The sequence below is a fragment of the Anastrepha obliqua genome, chromosome 1, assembly GCF_027943255.1.
Source record: "Anastrepha obliqua isolate idAnaObli1 chromosome 1, idAnaObli1_1.0, whole genome shotgun sequence".
Classification (NCBI taxonomy): domain Eukaryota; kingdom Metazoa; phylum Arthropoda; class Insecta; order Diptera; family Tephritidae; genus Anastrepha; species Anastrepha obliqua.
Genome location: NC_072892.1, coordinates 25,680,520 through 25,706,353, shown reverse-complemented (window position 1 = coordinate 25,706,353; position 25,834 = coordinate 25,680,520). Strand labels below are relative to the sequence as shown.

At 37.5% G+C, this 25,834-nt stretch overlaps 1 protein-coding gene across 1 annotated transcript; it reads right to left on the bottom strand.

The window, feature by feature from the left end:
- Positions 1 to 2,192: 2,192 nt before the first annotated feature.
- LOC129235932 (sodium-coupled monocarboxylate transporter 1) lies at positions 2,193 to 25,834 on the bottom strand. The gene is made up of 10 exons (XM_054870018.1): positions 25,377 to 25,834; positions 21,822 to 21,981; positions 20,369 to 20,486; positions 11,638 to 11,705; positions 11,417 to 11,568; positions 11,088 to 11,228; positions 10,822 to 10,930; positions 10,353 to 10,733; positions 10,129 to 10,286; positions 2,193 to 2,570 (listed from the first exon to the last, which is right to left on the bottom strand). Exons 1-10 carry the CDS (start codon positions 25,628 to 25,630, stop codon positions 2,213 to 2,215), a joined length of 1,899 nt encoding a protein of 632 aa, XP_054725993.1. The 5' UTR covers positions 25,631 to 25,834; the 3' UTR covers positions 2,193 to 2,212.

Sequence of the window (25,834 nt, the reverse complement as noted above, 5' to 3'; positions counted from 1 at the left end):
CCGATTCAGACATCTTCGAAAATATAATTATCTCCGCCATCCTCTTCCCCGCTGTCAACCGCTGTACTTCTAGTTTCCTTCGGCTTATTATAAAGAGAGTTTTCAATTGGACGGATGTGATTTTATCGACCGGAGGTTCTAGTGAATTTTTGTGGCGCTCTCGGAATGTGATTAGTATCTAGCTTTCCATTCTTACACCTCTACTTTCATGGACAGAATATAGCTAACAACAATTCAAAATAGAATAGAATAAACCGATTGATCACTTCAATTGTAGCTGCGAACGAACGGTATACAAATGATTCAGTCACGGACTGAAGCCGTGTCATCGATAAAATTGTCCAAAAACTAAGATAAAAATTTTAAATAAACGCATCGAAAAAAAAATGTTTCCCAAATCATTCATTCCGTTTCTCCTGAGGAAGAAATGTTATACCATGATACCATGATAGACATCATGGTATATGGTATGGGACTCAGTTTCATGGTATAGATACCATTAAAATGGTATGGTTGGCAACGCTGCTGCAATATCAGTCCTGACCAGTGATGGTAAATGGTTTTTTGAAAAAATCCCTACACAGCCCAAAAAAATTCCCTACTTTTCCCTACGCTTACAACAAATTTTCCCTACGAAATTCCCTACATTTTTTTCTCCTGTTCTTACACTATAATGAGGCACTTGCAACGTCAAAATTGTTTGCTTAAGATTTTTTAAAAATTCCGTACAGAGCTTCTGCAGTGCAATCAGTTCTTATTGGAATTAGATCCAGCAGCTTAACCACAAGCCGCTCACTTTCCTCGTCGAAAAATCTCACCATGAGACACATATGCTTATTGAGTCCGATATCTGTGCTCTGTTCGATATTACAGAAAATTTGTTTACTTTTAATTTTTTAACTAAATTGTCTTTTTCCTCTTTTGCCAATTCATTTTTTATTACGCTGGTGCACTTCTTTCCTCCGAGCTCAGAGTTTTTTATTATTTCAGAATCGGGCACGATTTCTTTTAAGAGTGGGATTAAATGGTCCACCACTTGCAGCGCAACATTATGCTCAGCGAAGAACATGCTAAGTCTTATTTCGAAATTTCTGGAACCTTTTGGTTTACTCGCTTTTTCTAAAAAAAGCTGTTTATTTTAGATGTCTTTTTAAACGCCTTCATATATTTTGGTGCATTTTTGTGTTGGCGTGCTTCTGTAAATCAGACTTGCCACAGCTCAAAACTTTGTCGCACGCTGCGCATTTGCATTTGAATGGATCGTAAGCCACAGCTTCCAACCATCCACTAAAATTGTCGTCGTCAAGCCACTTGTTATTGAACTTTTGTTTCCGATACTTGCATTGTTTTTCCTGGTGTTCCTCCGAAGAGTCAGTCGAAGAGGAGGAGCTCATTTCTGTAAAATATTATATATGAATTTTAAATATAAAAAAAGCTAAAACTAAAATAATTGCAAACTTATTTCAAAAGTGAAAAGCACCAGAAAACGTGGGACAACTAACAATTTTCGCGCAAAGAAAAAATCGTGCTAGCGTTAACGAAGAAAAAAAAGGCAATGTTGCCGTATTAACGCTTTTAAAGTATGCTGCCATAAGGAAAAGAAATCTGGCATGAAATCCTACTGCGGATTTTTATTTTAAATGAACTTTTTTAATTTTACCCCGCTATTTTAAAATTTTTTCTGTCCTTCTTGAAAATTCCCTACATTTACAGAATTTAAAAAAATCTGTCCTTCTTTTCCCTACACCCACATTTTTCGACAAAAATCCCTACATGTAGGGAATTTTCCCTACATTTACCATCACTGGTCCTGACAGATTAAATCTCACGGCGTATAAAAGGACTCTCACACGAATCGAATCGACAGCGTAAAAAAACATTGTGCAATACTACTACTTTAGTCAGAATTTTTAAGGATTACTGCTCTATTAGTGCGTTCTCTTGAATCTGTTGCTAAATGTGGCTTCTGATGGTCCTGGAAGCGAAAAGATGAGGTCATCTCTGCGTGGAATAGACCAAATCGAAAAGGACTCGGTTCCCCTTGTTATTTTGGTTGGACTCGGCAAAAATCTTTCAACCGATTTATATTATTAGTTTTAAAAAAATTAAAAAAATATTTTACTAATACTGAAATTTTATATTTGCCTAATATTTATTAAAATTTTCTAGTTATCTTATTTTTAAATATCCTATCCACAAGTCCTTGATTTGCCTATTTCTCTGGCATTGAAATGGTTGTTCCATCATTATTTTCCTTCTCTTCCATTGGAATTGGTGTTTTCAACGGGAACTCTTCCATTTCTTCCATTGCTAGAGGTGTGCGCCCCTTTAGGAGGCGTTGTATAAAGGGCGCGTAAAGATGGGGATTAAGCTTTTCCTCTTCATCCCGGCGCCAAATGTAGCTAAGAGGAATGGCCAATAGCCAAACGAGTAGAACTCCAATAACTTTGTACCAATAGAAGGATATCTCATAAATGGAAAATTCGCGATTGCTGCCGAAAGCTGTGGTAACCTTTGGCATCTCGGTGTGTTGAGCGAGCTTTTGTAGATCGATGTTATTCGTGGTGTAGCTGTTAGGACGAGAATGGAGAAGCAAAATCAAGATGAAAGTATTAGATGGTAAAAATAATTATTATTACTAAGTGTGTTGGATGTATCGTATAAAATGTTTTTAGCATATAATTTATGGCAGTAATTCAATACTTCGAAGGAAACGAGTTAGTCTGGCTTTTATCGGAGTTTTCAATAACCGTTGGCAAACTTTATCTAACTGTTATCGTAGTGAGCGTGTTTTTGTTGATACAGTTAGTAACACAAATAAGTATACAGGAGCCTGATTAATGGAATTGTTTGACGTTAACGCTTTCCTTAATATGTAATCAAAATATTTTACACACGGTAATTGGGTACTGTGATAAGCTTTCATATGCGCCTTAATTTAGCTGTAAATTTTAGGTACCGTTATCCACGCTGTGCTTTGTCTTTGATGTCAGCGAAATTTATGTCACAGAAGTTAGTATACAGCAAACGATTGTTCAGTTAGCGTAACATTTATTTTTACGTATTGATTAAAAAAGTTAAAGCTATTACAAGGAAATAATTAAAGTGAGTATAAAAATGTAGTGAAGTACGTTTTGCATTAATTTTTGCAACATTTTTAGTAATGGCACCAAGCGGAAAAGAGCTTTCTGATGATTTAAAAAAATTGATTATAAAACACCTATCACAAGGAATATAAATCATTGCGAGAAATCGGTCGCTTGATAGATAGATGTTTTACTAGAGTTCAAAAGATTGTGAATAAATATAAAAGTGCGGGAAGCGTCACTAATTAAGAGCGTTGTGGGCGTCCGTCGCTCCTAAGTCTCAGAGAAAAAAGCTTAGTCGTCCGGAAAATCAGGACAAACCCCAAAATAAGTGCCCCCAAATTGAAATCTGAAGTTGAAAATGAGACTGGAAAACCATTTAGCACCCAAACTATTCGCCGGGTTTTGCATAGTGCTGGTTATCATGGGCGCAATGTTAGGAAAAAGCCCTTCGTGAGTAGTGTCAATCGGAGTAAACAGATTTCATTCGCAAAAGGTCATGAAAAATATGACCAAACGTTTTGGAACCAAGTCATATTTTCTGATGAGTGTAAGTTCAGTATCTGTAGATCTGATGGTCGTGAAAAAGTTTGGAGAAAAAGAGGTTGTCTGTAAAGTCGGTTTACTGACGATAGTTTAACGTGACAACTTCATAAGAAAATATTGATGGAATGGTTGCAATTTTCAAAACAAAATTTTAATTTTATTTGCTTGATAGATATTTTGTATGGATATAGAGGAGGAGGTAAATGGAATTGCAATGGAATAGGTCAAGTTACATTTACACAAACGTGAAAAATGACGAAACATTTATCAAATTCATGAAATACAGTAGGTTCTGTTTTTATGCGGTAGATACGTTCCGCAAGAAACAGCATAAAAAAAACAGCATAAAAAAAGCTACTAGTTCTATAGTAAAACTATAGATACGTTTCAAATGCTAAAACCGCATAAATCTGAAATAATGTAATAAAATCGCATAAAAAAGGGCACTAGTCCCATATTATAACTATAGATACGTTCCATAGACCGCGTGAATCTGAAATAATTAAATAAAATCGCATGAACAAAATATTGTATTTTTGAAAATTATATCTTTATTTAAGAAACGTCAGAATCGAAAAATAAATTTAAGTCACAAATAGAATCAGACAATACCCACATGTTGCGCGTTCGTTTAGGATTTGGCGTACAATCACTTTCGTCACTTTAGGAAATGTACACGTCTGATCTAGATAGTTATGCAGGCAGTTCCATACTTGTAGGGTTAGCATTTCTGATGTAATCTGTGATGAGTTTTTGCTTAGCTGGTTTAGAATCTTGTTTATATGTATGACCCGATAGGTCGACATGCATTTTGTAATTTAAAAAAAAACCGCACTATTTCAAAACCGCATAAAAAAAAAGCCGCATAAAAACAGAACCTACTGTATATCTTCAATTTCGATTATGCATCAGACGTTAATAAGTCAACAACACTAAGAGGCACCATCATCGATTTGCCTTTTTCAAGACACTTTACACTCGAAACACTCCCTTTCATTTCCTACTTTTTCTATCATCGTCCTATTCTCAACAGAGAAATGGTTCATTACAACGCACACAGGAAGAAGGCACTCAAGTAGGAGAGAGCCAGATGTCGAACGTTGCCGAACGCGGGGGCCGATTGTGCTCTTTGTCGTTCGTTCCGCGCTCTCGCTTGCAGTTCAAGCACATTAGCTTACATTTGCTTGCGTACGGAATAGATTCGTATATTTGATATGTCCATATGACTTGTATACATCTTTACATATAGATTTGTTCTTTTTGAAAATTGCGCGAAATTGTATATGTATATGCATGTTTATATACATATATTAGTATACAACATATCTTATAAGGTATGTGGTAAATATTAATATACATTTTTTCCTTCATATATAATTTATATAATTTATAAAATTAATAATAATAACATTAAAATAACAGGTATTATTAACAAACTTGGTTTTATTTTAAATTCTTCAAGTAAATCAAATTAATAATAATCAATAAGAAGGCATATGCAAATACAAATACGTGAATTTATATATGTACATATGCGCATATACATACATATATACGCTCACTTAAGTAGGAGAGAGCAAGATGTCGAACGTTGCCGTTCGTTTGCTTTGTTCGTTCCGCGCTTTCGCTTGCAGTTCATTCAAGGTAACGACAAATGAGCAAGGTAACACTAATGAGCAAGGTAACGACACATTTTTTCGTGCGTGCAGCCGGCTAAATCGAATTATAAGACGTTATCACGTCAAAAATAACGCGGAACGTTGGATCCATGCAATATGACCGGCACTGTGAAGCATGGAGGGGGTTCTGTGCTGGTTTGAGGATGTATGGCTGCGAACGAGGTTGGTATTTATCGAAAATATTATAGACCGATATGGTTATTTAAATATTTTGAAAAGTATTTTAAAAGAAAGCGCTACGAAATTGGGCCTTGGAGGAACGTTTATCTTCCAGCAGGATAATGACTCCAAGCACACATCCAACATTGTATGAGAGTGGCTGTTATACAATGCGCGAAAACAGCTGAAAATACCGCCACAGTCCCCGGATACTAACCCAATCGAACATTTATAGGAACATTTAAATCGTCAAATACGTAAACATCCCATTAGAAATAAGGTGCAACTGAAAAACGTCCTTCAAGAGGAATGGAAAAAAATACCACCAGCTGTAACTGAAAACTTGATGAAATCAATGCCATCAAGACTGAAAGCGATTGTAAAGTCTAATGGTTATCCTACAAATACTAGAATTTGATTTTAATTATGTTTTTGATTTCACAAATTAATAATGTGATGAACTGTATACTTACTTTTGAGACATGAATTTTTATAAAGTTTTATATAAAAAGCCATAGTTAGGTTCCTTTTTAAAATTTTGTCACTATTTGGATTAAATATGATTTTTGTATTTCATTCATGTAAATAAAACACAATTTTGTTATAACTTAGGTTGTTTGAAAGAAACGATTGGGGGAAAATTGAGAACGTATCCGGTGTATACTTACTTCTCCTACTAACTGTATATAATTTATGACTAATATGACTTGTGACTTGACATACTCCTAAGAAAATAATTCAATGGCATCACGTCATTATCTAAATTTGCTTAGTGCTCTACAATCATCTACAATTTTGATAAACCAATCATTGCTTTAATGATTTGTAAACATTTTTAATCTGTTTAACAGTCGATGAAAAGAAAAAACAAATGCTGTCAGTAGTGATAAAGGTGACAGATGTGTCAGTTCGAAGATAGACCCCTATTGAAACTGCTTTATATCGCACCAATCAGCAAGAAAACCTTAGTTGCCATCTCTTGGTCAAAAATCGCTGAAATATAATATTATAATATGAAGTCTATAGCAAGGTTCAATAGATAGTAGCATTAATAGTAGATAGCAGCAGGATAGAAAAAAGTCTGAGAATAATGTTCAAATCATGAGTAATATGTTGGTCAATTGGAATTTGTAATCACCTACATCATTCTTTTGATTTCATTAAAGGAAAATAAAAATCTTCATTAAAATGAATCGACGTGAACTTGAGCATCTCAAAGAATATCTATACTAATATTATAAAGAGGAAAATTTTGTTTGTTTGTAATGAATAGGCTCAAAAACTACTGGACCGATTTTAAAAATTCTTTCACCATTCGAAAGCTACATCATCCACGAGTAACATGGATTATATTTTATTTTGGAAATAGGGCTCGAGATATAGGTCAAAACGTGGACCCGGGTAACCTTCGGATGTGTATGTACAATATGGGTATCAAATGGAAGCTGTTGGTGAATGCTTTAGTTCAGAGTATTTCCATCCGCTCCGTGACTAGGGTCTCGAGATAGAGACCAAAACGTGGACCGTAGAATGTGTTTGTACAATATGGATATCAAATGAAAGCTGTTGATAAGTGCTTTAATACGGGGTAATTTTCATACCTATTGATGACTAGGGTCTCGAAATATATGCCAAAACGTGGACCCGCCGTGTCTTTGAACCGAATTAAACCAAACTTACACACATTGTTAAGTAGGTATTGAAGATGATTTCCGTATAGTGTGAATACCTATTGGTAGATAGGGTCTCGAGATATAGGTCAAAACGTGGACCCGGGTAACCTTTGGTTGTGTATGTACAATATGGGTATCAAATGAAAGCTGTTGATAAGTGCTTTAATACGGGGTAATTTTCATACCTATTGATGACTAGGGTCTCGAAATATATGCCAAAACGTGGACCCGCCGTGTCTTTGCACCGAATTAAACCAAACTTACACACATTGTTAAGTAAGTATTGAAAATGGGTTTCGAAAGGTTTGGTTGTAATTCGGAGCACTGGCAACGGGTACAGCGTTCTTTTGAACCAGCCATAATGTCGCTTACTTTTTTAACGCTTGGGGCGGAACTGAACTGTCAAATTGACAGTGTGAGTTACAATGTGTCAATATTTCTTTCTGATTTGGATGCCATAAGGAAAAAACGTAAGTGCAACATGTAAAAATTGTTTGTGAATTTTTTTGGAGTGGATTTTGGAACAGTGAATAATTTCTTACGAAATTTGAGAATTTAATGTGAAATCCGAATGAAATTATGTGTTCGTGGAAAAAAAATTTTTTTTCGTTTTTTTTTTTGAAAAATATAAATGGATAATGGTTAAAAAAGCTCCAATGGTTAATAAAACATATAAATTGAAACGAAAAATTCATGGATGATCAGGAAAAAAGACGATTGTTTATTCATATGCGTTGATTTGAAATTTAAAAACAATCTTCTTTTTTCCTGATTTTCAATTTATATTTTATATTTACTCAAAAACAAATAGAAAAACAAAAAATATTGTTTATGCCAACGCGCTTGAATAAAGAATAAAGAAATAAATAATATGAAAATCATATATTTTCTGTTCTAAACCATATCTATTCTATTTTAGTGTGTCCAGCGAAGGGGGCCGGGTTTGCTAGTCTAATACATTTTGGGCTGACGGAAAGTGAGAGCACGCTTTGTTCTACACACCAAAAATAGCTGAACATCATAAAAGGGGATGAAACTTCATTTAAGGCGTTAAAACATTTCAAGTAGAAAACAGCAGATGAGTCAATAAACTAATAAATCCCTTCTCGAGAACTGAAAAGTGAAGATAAAATAAATTTGTCATACGACTCCGGAGTCTGTCTGCAAAGAGTCTATTCTATCGGAATAAACCATTAATTCACCCAATTCCATGAAACATTGCATTTTTGAAACATTTGGTGTTAATTTATTGCTTTTAATTGTAGTAGTTTATTGTCCTTCATCTTTCTTCTGCTGATAGCAGTAGTATCCAGCTTAGACATGATAGCTACTTTTTAGAGCAAAAGAGAGCTGAAGAACAATAAAGAGCCGATTTAGTCCTTTAACCTGAATACCGGTCGTGCCATAAGTGGCGATCGCCATAGCCGAATGAGTTGATATACCTATGACTACCATCCGGAAGTGCACAGGTTTCGACACCCAGTGTGGGGAGAAAACACCAATTGAAAAAGTTTTATATAATGGCTGTCGCTTCTAGGCAGATAATATCAAGCCTCCAAAGGTATTTCTGCCATGAAAAAACTCCTCATAAAAACTCAGCTAAAGTTTCTGCTGTTTTATGGCCGATATTTGGCTCCTGGACGATGCTACGACTACTAATACGTCCACTTCTTTAACATCAAAAATGCCTGAACGGAATCGACGAAACCAAAATTCGTATAGTATCGACACCATGAACACCGTTCACAATTTCAGCGGCCTGCCACTGGCTAACTTGTTCGCCTTTATCAAAGAAAAGCTGTAAAATCTGTCGAATTTTTGACATCCATTGTTAACACCCTGTAACTAACAACTGAACGGAATAAACAAAAAACAGCGAACTAATTTTTTTAGCGTGAAATGTCCCCTTGGCAACGGTGTATACTTTAAATTGCTTGATCAATACTTTACGAGATATCGATCACTACAGCCATCTACCGAGAAAATTATAGTGAAAAGATTTTTAGAGCTGTTCTACCTAGCAGACCGTTATTCGACTCTAAGCGAATTTGTTACACAAAATTTAGCTTATATATATATAATTGGCGCGTACACCCTTTTTGGGTGTTTGGCCGAGCTCCTCCTCCTATTTGTGGTGTGCGTCTTGATGTTGTTCCACAAATGGAGGGACTTACAGTTTCAAGCCGACTCCGAACGGCAGATATTTTTATGAGGAGCTTTTTCATGGCAGAAATACACTCGGAGGTTTTTAATTTTGGTGTTTCACCGAGATTCGAACCTACGTTCTCTCTGTGAATTCCGAATGGTAGTCACGCACCAACCCATTCGGCTACGGCGGCCGCCGTGAAATTTAGGCACCGTAACATTACGTATGGTTCATCCCACAGCGCCAGTTCTGCTTACCAAAAGTGGCCCACTGGGCTCATTATACCATAGCCTCAACCTTCATATCAAGAAATGTGAGGTTCTTACCCATTTAAAGTTTGAGAATAGGTTAAAATCGTTTCGACTCTAAGGCCTCTAAACATTCGCTTGACCAGATAAGATTGTCTTACATAAATTTTAAATGCACCAGCTATCCTGAAGGAAACTTCGGAGTGAACCAGCTACTCACAAAATTTAGCTTGAGCTTAGTGAAACACAAAACAAATGACGAAAACCCAAAGTTCCCCTCAAAAATTTTTTTTTCACCATACCTAACGAGCAAACCTGGTATCTATCATCCTTGCGAGAAAATAGTGGATTTATTTCCCTCAAACTAATATACAAATTTGTTTTCACCTCTTGGTGAATAGAAGCTGCAAAGGATCAAATACTTAAAATTTACTCTACTTTATAATTAACTTATAAGGGTCGACCTCTCACAATTAGCTCACTTCCCAAGGGCTATTTAGTTGCTCCGTAGAAAATCATTGAGAATACGAATTCTATAAAAATCTAGTATACGACTTTCTTTAATTGACAGAAGTGGAAAAGTATACTTACATTGATTTCACCACCACCTGCAGATTTTGCGACGCACATCCTTCAATGCTTGTGGGTAATGGCGCATAATGTATGGCACCCTCCTTAGCACGCACTTGACCATTCATAATGATCCAAAACATTCCCAAAATACTGAAAATAATCGAAGCAGCGGCTACCTTTGACAAGAAAGAAAAACAATTCGCATGATTTTCATGCTTCGGATTGCGCTAAAACTCACTCACCTTGCCATTGGTGCGGGGCACTAGCATACCCAGTAGGAAAACACCTACTACAGAGCCGGTATTGATACCGGTAATCGTAATTACGAGTTGCAACATTGAATCGAAACGCTCCACTACCACGCCACCAGCTACACAATAGCAGCCCATTGCCACAATAATGACCTTCATTGTGAAATTGGCGCGCTCCTCCGTGTGGTACTTCTTGATGCGCGGCTTAATATAATCGAAATACACAACACCAGCTAAAGAATTCAACATGGCAGACATCGAACTGAGCGCAGCGCTGAAGACACAGGAAATGAAAAGGCCAGGCATACCCAACAGGTGGCCCATAATATCTTGCACAAAGAAGGGGATCATTCTATCCGGTTTGTTGACTAACTAAGGGTAGAATAATCAGTGGGCGGTACTCAGTTAGTTTCCAATTAAATATGTTAGTATTATTGGGTATTTGCTTGGGTGTACTTACACCTGATTTGATTGGATCACAACTATGATAGTAAGCGTACATCACAATGCCGATGAAACAATTTAAAGTCATCACCACAATAAAGCCAATGCCGGTTAACCAAAGAGCTCTGCAATGTATGCATAATTTCACATTTACTATATACAAATCATACAAATTTTCTGCAGCTTTTTCAATTAATCACTAAGGTGCGCTTTATTAACCGAGCTGATAAATTATACCTAACTTTAAAGTGCACTTTAAATGTTTACATGAACTACTCCTACCTTTGGGCATGCTTCAAGGAAGGCAAAGAAACGATTCGTTGAACACAACTTTGATTTAGACCAATATGGCCCACCCACATCATAGCGCCACAAATAAATGCATTCCAGAATGTGATGCGCGTGCGTGGATCCAGAGAGAAGCTGCAAGAAATTCGTTATATGCAGATATAAGTTTTTGTTGACTAATTGCAAGAAGTTAACACCCACTAACAAGTAGCGCAAATATTACATTCTTCACTAAAGATCTAAAGCTAAATCCCACAGCAAAAAACTACAATAGTTGCAAAAACTGTTTACCTAATTTCCAGAACGGATATTATTATACTTACTTAAAGTCCATACGCCCACCATCTGACGCATATTCAAAAACTTTACCCAGACCTCCTGTCTTAAAAGTACCCAAAATGCCCACCAACACCACAGACGAAAGCATGATGCCACCTTGTAGCACATCAGTCCATACAACAGCTTTGATGCCACCCTGCGTGAGTAGTTGTAAAAGAAAATGAAAATTTGAAAATTCAAATTCGATTTATGCGATCTGACTTACCAGCATCGTGTAGAAAACACAAATTGAGCATACAACTGCATTGACTATGTGAATATTTATGCCAGTCACTGTAAATAAAAATAATTTTTAATTTTATACAACATACAACTTTTGGCCACATTTTAAATGTATGGACTCAATATAAAATAAGAAAAAAAAAATACCAGTCTAACGGTTAGACGCGATAGAAGTGAAACCTTCCGTAAAACAAACTGAGAGAGAATAAGACGAAAGCAGCATTAGGAGGGGGATAATTATAGGTTCATTATAATATTGCTATAAAGTTCATATTTGATTTTCTTCATTTTATTATTATTCATCCTCAATGTTTTCAATTTCAACAAATGATACGAGTGGCTTATGATAGCTAAAATATGATACAAATGCTTTGGTTTCGATGTTGTCAACATATCTTTGAAATACCGCGTCAATTGTTGTTTTTGATCGTGTTGTCGATTCAGTGCGATTGTTACACATTTTTAAATTGAATGTTGTATTGAGAAAGTCAATTAAAGGAACCGCTGTGTCCAATGCAAAATTTACGTTAAAATCGCCACTTAAAATCATTGGAACTTTATTGTAATCTTTTCTAAGTATCCGCGATACTTCTGGTGTATACTTTATTAAATTTTCGTGAATGAATTCCGTGATGCTATTTATTGATTTTTTTTTCTGTCGATACTCACGACACTTTTCTGTATTTTTTTTCGGCATAATTGCGGTAAATATTTAAAAATGAAAATATTTACGAATATAAAAATACACACGCGGTTGCTATTATGAGCGTCCCCAGCAAAACCTGCGTGACCGAAACTTTAACACAATTACATTTTTTTGAATGTTACAAACACATATGCACGCAGGTTTTGCTGGGGCGTGACCGAAACTCTAACACAATTACACATATGCACTCGTATTTGTTTGAAAATCGACTTTTTTTTTGGTTCTTCGTCACCTTTGGAAAATGTGTAAACAGTAAGCAAACTTTATTCATATATTTTTCCTCATTTTTGCATCAGTAAAATTAAACAAACGCCGTAGCCGAATGGGTTGGTGGTTGCCTACTATTCAGAATTCACAGAGAGAACGTCAGTTCGAATCTCGGTGAAAACACCAAAATTAAGGAAAACTATTTTTCTAATAGCGCTCACCCCTCAGCAGGCAATGGCAAAACACCGAGTGTATTTCTGCCATGAAAAAAAGCTCCTCATAAACATATCATAAAATAAAATAAAATAACTGTATAAAAAAATTTTTTTTCTTGTGATTCGAACCAAGAATTTTGGATCGGAAGCTCACATTGCTAGCCGCTCGGCTATCGCGCCATGCTGTCGGCGCTGGCCTAAAAGTTATTTATATATATATATATATATTTTCCCGTGGTTCCTAGGTGGAACAAAGGGCCTCAATGAACAAGTTAAAGTTAAATCTATTAGAAGCTAGGAATTTTATTTGCCGCCAGGAGCGGCCTGCTTGTTGCACTTCTGTTTCTACTAGTCGCCTCCACGTGTTAGATGGTCTGCCAGGTCTGCGGCTGCCTTGGGGGTTCCAATCCATTGCTGCTCTAGTGATATCACCATATGGCTTTCGAAGTGTGTGACCGATCCATTTCCATTTGCGGCGTCGAATTTCGAGATAGACTGGTATCTGTTTCGTTATAGTCCACAGATCGGAGTTTGATATGACGTTAGGCCAAAAAATGCGCGTGATCTTGCGAAGGCTGCGGTTGATGAATACTTGCATTGCTTGTATGTCACGTGTTGACGCGTTCCACGTTTCGCATGCATACAAGAGGACAGATTTCACATTGGACTCGAAGATTCTCAATTTCGTGCGCCTCGTTATATGCGTTGCTCTCCAAACTTTATCAAGCATGCCAAATACTACGCGAGCTTTCGATATCCGGTTTCGTATGTCAGCCGCTGAACCGCCGTTTTTATTTATTACACTGCCTAGGTAGCAGAATTCATCTACAGCTTCGATGTTAGTGCCGCGTATCTGAAAGATATGTGAATCGGTGGTGTTGATGCGCATTATCTTTGTCTTCGCAATGTTTATTTTCAGTCCAGCCCTCGCTGCGAGTTCGCTCACCGCCTCTATTTTTGCTTGCATATGTGAGTGTTTGTGTGATAGCAGGCAAATATCGTCAGCGTAGTCTAAGTCCTCAAGGTTGCCGCTCAGGCCCCAGGATATGCCTCTGTTCGCCGCTGAGGCTTGTCGCATCACTAAGTCCAGTACCAGATTAAATAAGAGCGGAGATAGCACGCATCCCTCTCTTACTCCTGTTCGAACTGGAATAGCGTTGCTCAGGATGCCCTCATGTCTCACACGGCAGCTTGCTTCACTGTACAGTTCTTTGACAAGTGAAATGATTTTTTCAGGTACTCCTTTGCAGTAAAGTGCTCCCCAGATTGCCTCGTGGTTAAGAGTATCAAAAGCTTTTTCAAAGTCGATGAAGCAGAGATAAAGTGGCGAACGCCACTCGACCGATTGCTCGACAATCACTCTCAGGGGGTTGATTTGATCGACGCAAGAACAGCGTGGTCGGAATCCCGCTTGTTCATTCCGTAGGCCACTTTGCAGTGCGTCGGAAAGCCTTTTATTAATTATATGCGCTATTACTTTATTGACCATGCTTAATAGTGTTATGCCTCTCCAATTCTTGCAATCGGATAAATCGCCCTTTTTCGGTATGAGCGTGATGACACCCTCCTTAATGTCATTCGGGATCTTCCCGGACATCCAAATGTTTTGCAGTAGAGGGAGTAGCCTTCGAGCGCTCACCTGAGGGTCAGCCTTAAGTAGTTCAGGATTGATGTTGTCTGGTCCTGGCGCTTTATTGGCCTTTAGGGCTTTAATTGAGTTCATAACTTCGATCTCATCAGGCAAGGTGGTGGAGATATCGCGTCTTACCAAGTGACGTGGACATTCACATGGCTGTATTGCTACGGATAGTGTTGGCGCAAGGAGCTTCTCGTAGTATTTTTCCCAAATGCGTACTTGTTTAGTTTTGGACGTCGTCATTTCGCCATGCTCATCCTTAAGCGGCTTACTGGACTTCTGTGACTTGTTGGTTAAATTGCGTATGGCGAGGAAAAGATCACGGGTGCGATGCGTCTCCGCCGCGGACTGCGCGTTGCTGGCTATGATGTCGTTCCAGATCCTTTTGTCCGTTCTTGCACTTTTCTTAACCTGCTTGTCCATGTCGCTGTATCGCTGCTGCAGGACTGTCTTAGATAGCCTTGTTTTAGCGCAGTTTAGTTGGTTTTTGATGTCTCTGCGATCATTAATTAGGTTCCAGGTTCTGTCTGATATCCAGCACTTGCGCTTGATTGCCTTAAAGCCTAAATGGGTCTCTGCTGAGTTCAGGAAAACTTCCTTGGTTCGCTGCCACTCATTTTCGTGTGGTGTAGTTGGGGCAGTGGTCGAGGTTAGTGCTTCGACGAACCTAGTGGAGGCCCTCTCGTCCTTCAGTTTTTCCACATTGAAGTGGCGTTGCGACTTTTGTTGGGTTATTGCCGCAACTTTTAGCCGGACTACAGCGATGAGGAGATGGTGGTCGCTTGATATGTCCGCTCCCCTCTTGTTGCGAACATCCGTGAGGGAGCCGCGCCATTTACGACTTATGGCAATGTGCTCGATTTGGTTTTCGGTAGTATGGTCAGGTGACGTCCACGTTACTTTGTGAATGCGTTTGTGATTGAATAATGTGCCGCCAATAACAAGGTTATTACTTGCGCGTAACTCAGTTAATAGTTCACCATTCTCTGAGAGTACACCTAACCCATGTCGACCCATTATCTCTTCACGGCCCAGATTGCATTGGCCAATTTGTGCGTTTAGGTCACCCATCAGGATGGTGATGTCTCCTTTTTTAACCATACTGATTACACTCGTGAGGCGGCTGTAAAAAGCCTCTTTAGACTCCGTGTCCGCCAGGTTCGTCGGTGCATAGCACTGAATGATTGTCAATTTCCTCACTCTCGTACGCAGTCTCAGTGAGATAATTCTATCGGAGTAAGCTTTCCATTCTATGAGAGCCGCGGAGGCAGATTTAGAAAGAAAGAAGAAAAGTTATTTAGTTCGTCGCTACGTTTATATGTAATATTCGTAGCCAAGAGTGTCGCTTTTTTCGTTTCACTTTTTCTCAAATCACTCCCAACGATTCTAAAGAAGTTTTCACTTCAAAAATTTAAGATAAAGTGGCAAATAGTTTGGCTTGCCTTTTATATACGAGGGTAGTTTGAAAGGTTAGGTTACATTGACCTGGCTGGCTGAAAGCTATCACATAGACCTATTGGTCCTTAGTGGTAGATGGATCTTGACCCTTACGTTTCTTTATAGTAGGCTGCTTGTAATAAGCATGCGTCTTTTGCTAATCCAATTAAGCTCTGAAGCTCTATCCCCGAGAGACATTCTAACCTCTCATATTGTAGAGCTCCTAAGCATTTCATTCGGGTTCTAGCTAATGCAGGGCAGGAACATAGGAGGTGTTCTAGAGTTTCTCTCTCTTCTAGTGCATTGCAAAATCTGCAGCTATCATTGTTTCCAATTCCCATCTTGTATATGTGTGCCGCTAACAAATTGTGGCATGCCAGTATACTCGTACCTACGATAGTAGAGGGCTAGTACGAATCGGACGTATTTATTTGCATTCTGTGTACACATGATTTTCACGGGTTTACTCGTACAAGTGGCTGGATTATTCCACCTCCTGTCTATCCGTGTTTTCATCTCCGCAGCGATGTTTTTGTGTATTTAAAGGTTTCAGTATGTCGTTTCTTGTTCGAATTGAATCTAAACATCGCTTTTTGCAATCTCAACTACAATTTCGTTTCCTGCAATCCCCTTATGTTCGGGTACCCAATAGATGTGTAACCATCTGTCTTCTTCTATGGATTCCTTGGTCCTTAGAACGTTTTTAGATGAAATTTCATATGAGTTTATTGCTTTTAATGTCGCTTGACTGTCAACGTATATATTTATGTTGGAGTTGCTCGATATCCTTGCTAGTGCCATTTCTGCAGCCTTTCCTACCACAAAGACTTCTGCTTGAAAAATACTGCAATGGTCAGGGAGCTTAGTTGGCCACCTGATGTCCAGCTCTGCGCAATAAATCCCTGCACCTACTCCGTCCATCATTTTCAAGCAGGGTCGTTTGAAAAGACCGCGTAAAAAATTACTTAATTGTTTGAGGTAAACCTTTTTTATGAACTTTATATGAGCTGGCTGTGTCATGACGTCCGATTGGATACAAACGCTCCCGCTTTGAAAGTATTCGCTGCGGTTTCAGCTGGGGGTAGCAAAGGAAGAAGAAGGTCTCCTCTGCGTTAGAAAGATCATGTGGAGAACGACTTGGCTTCACTTGGCGTCTTCAACCTGGCGTCGGCTAGCACGAGAAGCAAACGACTGGCGCACCTTATCAAACTCGCTAAAAAAAAACGCGTAAGTGGTTATCGCGACAATTAAGAAGAGACAAGAAGGATAAACCTTTTTTTTCGAGTTAGTCTCCTTTTAGGCACATACACTTCGGCCAAATCTGTTCTAGTTTGTTGATCCCATCCGAATAATACAATTTGTCCAAGTCTGAAAAATAACTATTCATTTCTGTAATCACCTCTTCGTTTGGATAAAATCGTTTTTCCGCCAGACGTTTCTTCAAATTGTGGAACAAATAGTAGTCCGAGATATCAGAGGGAGCCAAGTCTGGAGAATAGGGGGATGTGAAACGAGTTCCAACGCTATTTCCATTAATTTTGCGACTGCAACTGCTGAGGCGTGAGCTGGTGCGTTATCGTGTTGGAAAAGGAAAATCACTCGACTTCCTCAATTCAAACGAATGCTGACGCAAATAAATATACCGATCTGGCTGAAACTTTGTGTGTGTTCTTGTGCCATCTCTCTGACTTTGCACTGATTTTTTAAACGAACTTCGTTTGTGTATATACTTTATGAATGTATGTATGCTTGTAGGTGTTTACACCCTTTTTTGGGTGTTTGGCTGAGCTCCTACTTCTACTTGTGGCGTGCGTCTTGATGTTTTTCCACAAAATGGAGGGACCTATAGTTTTTTAAGGGGTTAGGGGTAGTTAAACTATAATATTTTAAAAGTATTTTGTGAAAATTTTAAGTAAATCCGACAAATACTTTTCGAGTTATTCAACAATTAACAAAGGGCGCTCGGGCGCTCCGGAGCGTTCGAGAGCAAGTAGCTAGCAGCACACAGCAGATAAGCAGCTAAGCAGATGGCAGATAAGCGCGCTAACGATAATACTCGAAAAGGTAGATTGCTACGTAGGCAACATCAAATCGATATTTTGGAAGCTGCTATGACGGCTGAAGAACTATTACACTAGTTTACGAATTTTCACTTTCAAAAATGGTCCTCGACCAAAAAGCGTTTTTTAGACTCATTTGAGGTCGCTGAAACCAAAAATGAATTTTATTTTTTTTTTCAAAGAACGGTTTCCGAGATATTCCCAAAACACCTGTTTTTTGGGCAATAGTGCAGTTATTACCTGCAATCTCGAAAACAGTGCGTGCCATTTCTTTGAAGTGCATAAATTTCGAAAGGCACACATATAACCTACATGGCAATATATAAATCGCGTCAATGGAAGTCGTATTTTTCACAAAACAGCTGTTGAAAGTAAAAAAAGGCATTTTTGACGTTTTTTACTAAATTATCAAAGTTTATTAACTTTTTTCTGGAACAAAAATTTTTTTTATATCGACATAAGATAGGTTTTCCGAAAGACAATTTTGTCACCTACATTTCAAGCCTAAGTTTGTCTGAATCGTCGAAAAATTGTAGAAGTTGTAACGTATTATGTGAATGAAGACAATTTCATCGTCTGTCGTATATACTTTTGATGTATACAATACGGTTTCGAACAAAAGTAAATCATGCCAGCCCGCGTATTGAGTCACGCAAAATAACTGATTTCATCAAGATATTGCTACCATTGAAAAGCGTTATCAGGGCTTTCGGGATCAAGGAATGATGAGCGACTACTGCTGGATGCAACTTCGTGAAGATTTCGTGCAACATAAAAGAAGAACTTTGAGAGTAAAAGCGTATTTTCGACCTCAAACATAGCTAAGTCAAAAGCTGCAAAATCACACGTGTTGACTTTATGGGTCATAACTTCTACAAATTTTCGTCGATTCATACAAACTTAGGCTTAAAATGTAGGTGTATTGGTAGGTATTGTCTTTCAGAAAACCTATCTTATGCCGATATAAAAAAAATTTTTGTTCCAGAAAAAAGTTACTAAACTTTGATAATTTAGTAAAAAACGTCGAAAATGCCTTTTTTTTATAATAACTTTCAACAGCTGTTTTGTGAAAACTACGACTGCCATTGACACGAATTATAGGTATATTGCCATGTAGGTTATATGTGTGCCTTTCGACATTTTTGCACTTCAAAGAAATGGCGCGCACTGTTTTCGAGATTGCAGGTAATAACTGCACTATTGTCGAAAAAACAGGTTTTTTGGGAATATCTCGGATATAAAAAACGCCTTTTGGTCGAGGACCATTTTTGGTGTAAACTAGTGTTATATGGCCCAGGAATAGATGAGACAGTGTAAGTAATTAAATAATTCGTATAACTCTATATAAATCGATAGTAAAACTTTAAATGCGTTTTTCTCAAAACTATGTTTTTTGAACTGGTGATAACTCTTAAAAACCGCTTGGTAGATTTCAATAAAATTTATACTGCTTTTGAAAAAATAAGAAAAACTCGTGCCTGATCCAAGGATTTTTTTTTTAATTTCGTTTTTTTTTTTAACAATTAATCGTCGGTTTTTTCTCGAAAATCTGAAAAATATTTCCTGAGGACGCCATCTAGTTAATTTTGAAAAAAAGCTTCGATCAGGCACAAGATTATCTATTAATAAAACTAATTTCTCTTGTCCGATGGATTTTAGATGAATCTCCAAGGACTTGTGATGATCACCGCTAGGGACTTCTGGAGAAACGGACTATACACAAAAAGCGATAACTTTTACAATTATTAATTTTTTTTTTGAAATTTTGCTAAAGTCAAGTCGAAACATGATGTATTAATGCTATGTTTTTATTTTTGTAAAATAAAGCAACTGATTAGCAAAAAAAACTATTGGAGATCATCATTTTCTCCGGCCTTTGACTACTCCTAACCCCTTAAGTCGCCTCCGAACGGCAGATGGTATTTTATGAGCTGCTTTTACATGGCAGAAATACTCTCTAAGGCTTGCCATTGCCTGCTGAGGAAGACCGTTTTTTCTATTAATTGCTGTTTCGAACCTATGCACTTCCACGTGGTTGTCACGCACCTAATATTTGCCGCAAGCGTTAAATATTTTAGCATAGTTATTTAGCATTCTTTGGATGCGGTTATGGTTGCGCTTGAAAGTATGTTATAAACTATTTTTACATTTGTCGTACGGCTATGACTGTTAAAATAACATTTTCTGTAGGAACAGTAAAGTTGAGTTAACTCCATTTTGAAATAGACTTTATCAACTTTGATACAACTACTATTACAAACATGGAAATTGGGCATTTTTATGCGATATTTAACGTAATTTGAGGTAATCTGTAAGATAAGGCTGGGTAGAGTAGTTTCTTTATTTGAAAAAAGTTGTATACCTCAAAAACAAAAGCAAATTAAAAGTGCTTACATATGAAGATATACATATGTAAGTAGGTATATAAGGAAGATTGGCTGGTTTTCGCTTACCTTGTGCAAAAGCCATTGCAGGAATGAAAATGATAACGGGCAGCAGTAGAAAAGCATTTAAAATAAATGTACACGTGACGAGTTGGCAAGTGAGTTTGTTGTAACGTTTTTCCAAATACTGAAAAGGAAACATATAAGTTTGCATATTTATTGTATTAGAAATAAGTGTAGGTATGTAATTGCAAAACAAAAAAAAGAAAAGAAAGTTTCAAAATTAAAATAGAACAATAAACACGATGCTTAGGATGAGGCGTCCCCTGGTGTGTTCGAGAGAAAGATTCTGCGGAAGATTTTTAAACCTTTGCACGTTGGCAACGCAACCCCAAAAACGTATGTATAAATTTTTTTGCAAATTTTCCGGTGAATATTCTAGGTTTGTCCTTGAAAAAATGGTTTTTAAGTTTTTAGGTAGTTAGGAGATGATTTCACCTCTTAAGGGGTGGCGAAAATTTGCGTACGTGCCGGGATGTATTACCGTTGATTAGAACTACAATAAAAAATGCCAAACCGAATTTGTATACACACAATTTCTTAAGTTTTTCTGAATTTTTTACAAAGGTTGTAAATGTAATGTGTAGTGTGTGATGCAATAAAGAAAAAATGAAATTCGTGCCTAGACAATCTTTCCAAAATCATTTACGAGCATTTAAAAAAAAATTATTAAAATCGGTCAATAATTGCCTTCTCTAGGATTTATGAACAAAATGTGTGGAGAAATTCCCATTGTGCGACGGCGAGTGTCGTAGGCGATGGAACAGTGAGCTGGATGAGACATAGTGCCGCGAATAAACATCCAGCGGCAACGTTACAGCCATTTACCAAGAAATAATGGATTTTTTTTATGAGCAGCTTTTTCATTAGAAATACAATCGGAGGGGGTTACCGCTATTAGAAAAAATTGTTTCTATCATTAGGTGTTTCATGCACGGAGATTCGAACCAACCCATTCGGCTACGGCGGCCACCGATCTCAGGTAACAACCTCACATTTCAGCAATCAGTTCCATGGGAGCTTTATGTTAAACAAAACCGATCTTGATGATTTCCACGCATAAATTATATTAAAAACGGTCTGTGTAAAATTTTAATGACTTTAAAACTAAAACACAAATAAGTTAAAATTCAAACAAATTTGCTAAAAAATAAATAAAAACACTTAAAATGTATTGTAAATAATTTTTTGCATCCTATTCGTTAACTCAAAAACTGGGGTCAATTTGCCAAAATGGGGGATGCCATTGAATTTAGAAGTCCCCACTAAGCGAGAGCAACTTTCAAGTAGTTTCTAGAAAGGGAAGTGTCATGCGTGTTTTGGTTGAAGTTTTATTAGACGTTTTTCTGTGAATGGTCCTGACTCGGACAAGGGTTAGTAGAACAAATTTATATTGGGCCAAATATTTTATAAACATATTTTTATTAGTTTTATCTAATATTTCTCTATATATAGAAATTACCTCATAGCAATTGGAGATATTGTTTTCGTAGAAGACTGGCGTAATGACGTAGCAGATCACTGGAATTACCACGAGCATGGAAATAATAAGGAAAATCTGATTGACTCCAAATGCATAACTTTCAGCTGGAACAGATGTTATGGATAAAGCAGATAATTGACTGTAAAGAGAAAACATTAACAAGTAGGCAAATTACTTAGAGAATTTAGAAGTTGAAAATATTGGGTACATAAATTGAAAGTGATTTGTTTAGAAGAGGTGGTATACGTTTACAAGGGTTGTTGTAGGAGGCGCTTTGTTGTATGTTGTAAACTTTGTGCAGCGAAAAATGTATATGGAACCCTCCAAGGTGCCTGACAAGAGATATTATATTAGGCATTTTCATTCAGTTAAAAAATAGTTGGAGATGGTTTCAAGCAAGTGCAATTGAGTAGTAAAATCCGGTTTCGACCAACAAAACTAAATATTACCTTGTTAGGCTCTCATTATGCTCGTCTTATCGTACGACGCAGAAGCTTGGACGATGACAACATCCGATGAGACGTCGCTTGGAGTGTTTGAGAGAACGATTTTGCGGAAGATTTTTTTATTCAAAAAAATACCAGTCTAACGGTTAGACGCGATAGAAGTGAAACCTTCCGTAAAACAAACTGAGAGAGAATGAGACGAAAGCAGCATTAGGAGCGGGATAATTATAAGTTCAATATAATGTTGTTATAAAGTTCATATTTTATTTTCTTCATTTTATAATTATTCATCCTCAATGTTTTCAATTTCAACAAATGATACGAGTGGCTTATGATAGCTAAAATATGATACAAATGCTTTGGTTTCGATGTTGTCAACATATCTTTGAAATACCGCGTCAATTGTTGTTTTTGATCGTGTTGTCGATTCAGTGCGATTGTTACACATTTTTAAATTGAATGTTGTATTGAGAAAGTCAATTAAAGGAACCGCTGTGTCCAATGCAAAATTTACATTTTCACTATTTTGTACAGTGGATGCATTGTTATGCACAATAGAAACACTAGGTTGCACATTTCGTAATGTTTTTCGGCGTGCACGAAATTCACGTACACGTTCTGTTGAAGTATTTGCGGTTTTTTAGTTTTATTTTCTTTTTGTTTTCTTTTTTTCTGTCGATATTCACGACACTTTTCTGCATTATTTTTCGGCATAATTGCGGTAAATGTTTAAAAATGAAAATATTTACGAATATAAAAATACGGACGCAATACAGCACACGCGGTTGCTATTATGAGCGTCGTAACGCGTATATTACACAGACGTACTAACATACACACAAACATTCGTAGGACGCTTGGTCTAAGCAAGTATTAGGTAGTGTAGTATAGGTATACATAATGCCTTCTCGCTCACCGTGGCTCCGTAATACGCAGGCGCGCACATATACGTACTAGCATACATACAAACATACATACGCATGACGACGGAACTAAACACCAAAGCAAGTAATAGGCAGTGTAGTATACATACTACAATACTCACTATACTAGCGTGGCTCAGCAGTACGCAGCCACACACATATACATACGTATATCAACATATAACGCTTCGTAGCCAAGAGTGGGGAGGCTACGAAGCACCGCACAAATAGGAGACGGAGAATAGGGAACGCTGTATAACTGTGTTCTATCTCATTCTCTCGCAGGCTATATACTATAAGATCTATATGTATGTCTCTTTTTAGTGTCGCTTTTTCGTTTCATCGAGTCTCAAATCACTCCCAACGATTCTAAAGAAGTTTTCACTTCAAAACAAATGCCATGAAATTATCTACCAGATAATAAAAAAAAATTATTCCAACAATATTTCGGTTTTGTAATATCATTTTAAGGTTTCAATCTCTTAAAAAACACCCGATATCACTGCACTGATACTTTTTTTTTACACTAAAGGGAAATCAACATCTACACACCAAAGCAAGCGTCATAACATTAGTAGCAGTTATTTAAAGCAATCCTAAAGGTGCTGGCCCAATGCAGGCTGACTTTGCTTGCTGTACTAGGTTTGTTTGGCTTTGAAAACTTTTATGGCAGAATGGGCACTTGAACGCTGTCATAACAATCAGATGATTCGTAAAAGGAAACAGAGATGTTAACCATTTTCAATAAAACAGAATACATTTTTGAACCATAGTGTTAATTAGAAGTTGTGAAAAAATATTGCGAATTTGTCTTGCAGAAGATAAGACGCCAATCACGCCCACGACGAAAGTTTTGAGTGCGCGCATTCAATTCAAACTGTCAAAAGCGCTGCAAATAGAACAGCTATTTGAAATTTCGCCGTACTTCAAGCGCGTCACACAAAGCTGCCGTTTGTTCGCATTTCATATATTTCAGTAATTTTCTATTAATTTTTGACAGTTATCGAAGCCAAGCAAGCAAAGCCAGCCTGCATTGGGCCAGCATCTAATGCTCTCTGAATATTTGCGAATACCAAAACTGCTTTCAATACTTTAAATGGAACCGGCGGTTTGCGCGATTATCCAAAACAGGAAGTTTCTTTATTATGTTATCTTATTATACAGACTGTGTCAGAAAAAAGGAAGCGCGATAATTCATGCAGTATTCAAGAGATATATTTAAAAATTTTTACATGAAAGTATGTACAAAACTACGAATCGCAATTACTCAATAAGCTGTGTAGTCCTCATCGTTGTCCAGTATAGCCTGGCATCTTCTTCATGCTTTGAACCAGCTTTTCGGCGTAGCTCGTCGACAAACAGGACAAGATTTTGCGAACTTGATGCACGAGTTGTTTTAAATCATGGACTGGCCTTCGGACAAGATGCGTTTTCATAGTTCCACACACATTTTCAATTGCGGTTGGCGTCTGGGGACTGGGAAGGCCAATCCAATACTGTGACGCCATTCGTTTGTTTTGTTGTTTCTCAGTGTGTTTTTCTGAGAACAGCGGTTTTGATGATGTGGGACGGTAGGATATGTTCGCCTCCTTCAGTCGACGTTCGATAGTGTTGATACTCATTCCCTTTTTAGCAAGAACTTATCGTGCTTGGCGTAGTCACAAAGAAGGGTTCCGCTTAAAAAGTTGGACGATCACTTTATCCTGCTTTTTTGTCGTCACTCGTTTCAAGCCGCGGTCGGAACAGTCATCAACATTTTAGTACACCTTATACCGCTGATTTCACATCACAACAAACTTTTTTGATTTTTTAATTACTTTTGCAGCCGCGGTATAAAAATACCGCCTCAAAACGCTTCGCGTACTTCTCACTCATTTTTGTTTAGTTGCGTTTACGAGAAATTTTCGAACGACACTAACCTAAGTTAGCACTGTCGTTGTCGCCCTTGATTGGGACTATTACGCAGCAAGAAGCAGAACGAAATATCTTAAATTTACAAAAAAAAAAACTGGTTCGTTTCTTCTGACACAGAGTGTACGTATGATTTTTAATTTTTTTTTTAAATAAATAGAACACAAAGCATGACACATTACTTCACATTGCTTTAATTTCCAAGATGAGACATTCAACAAAATTATAAACAATTGGAAGCATTTAAAACTGACCTGGCGATCAAGGATATAGCAATCGGTATAGTTTTCATTCGCTTGCCGCCCATCAGGTACTCGTCGGTGGTGTTTTTGGACTTTGAAAAGAATCCGAAATATACACCCACTGCGGCTGAGGCAGCCAACATAAAAACGAAGACAATATAATCCGCGGTACCGAATGTAAAACTACGCCCAGCTGGTAAGGAGGCGACAGTTGTAGTGGCCAAGCTGCTCGTCAGCTCAGCGGCAACAGTAGTTGTGGTAGACATTTTGGTAATTATTTTAAGTTTACATATGTAGATGTGTACGTATATATTCACATAAAAGTCAAGCACGTTTCCTTTACATTCCTCTCTTGTATTTTGTGGATGTGTGCGCGCGGGCAGGCCACAGGACAATGCACTTTCACTACACAATTTTCGCGTTTACTTCTAGTGCATACATCCGATATGTGCAATTACGCTTCGCGCCAA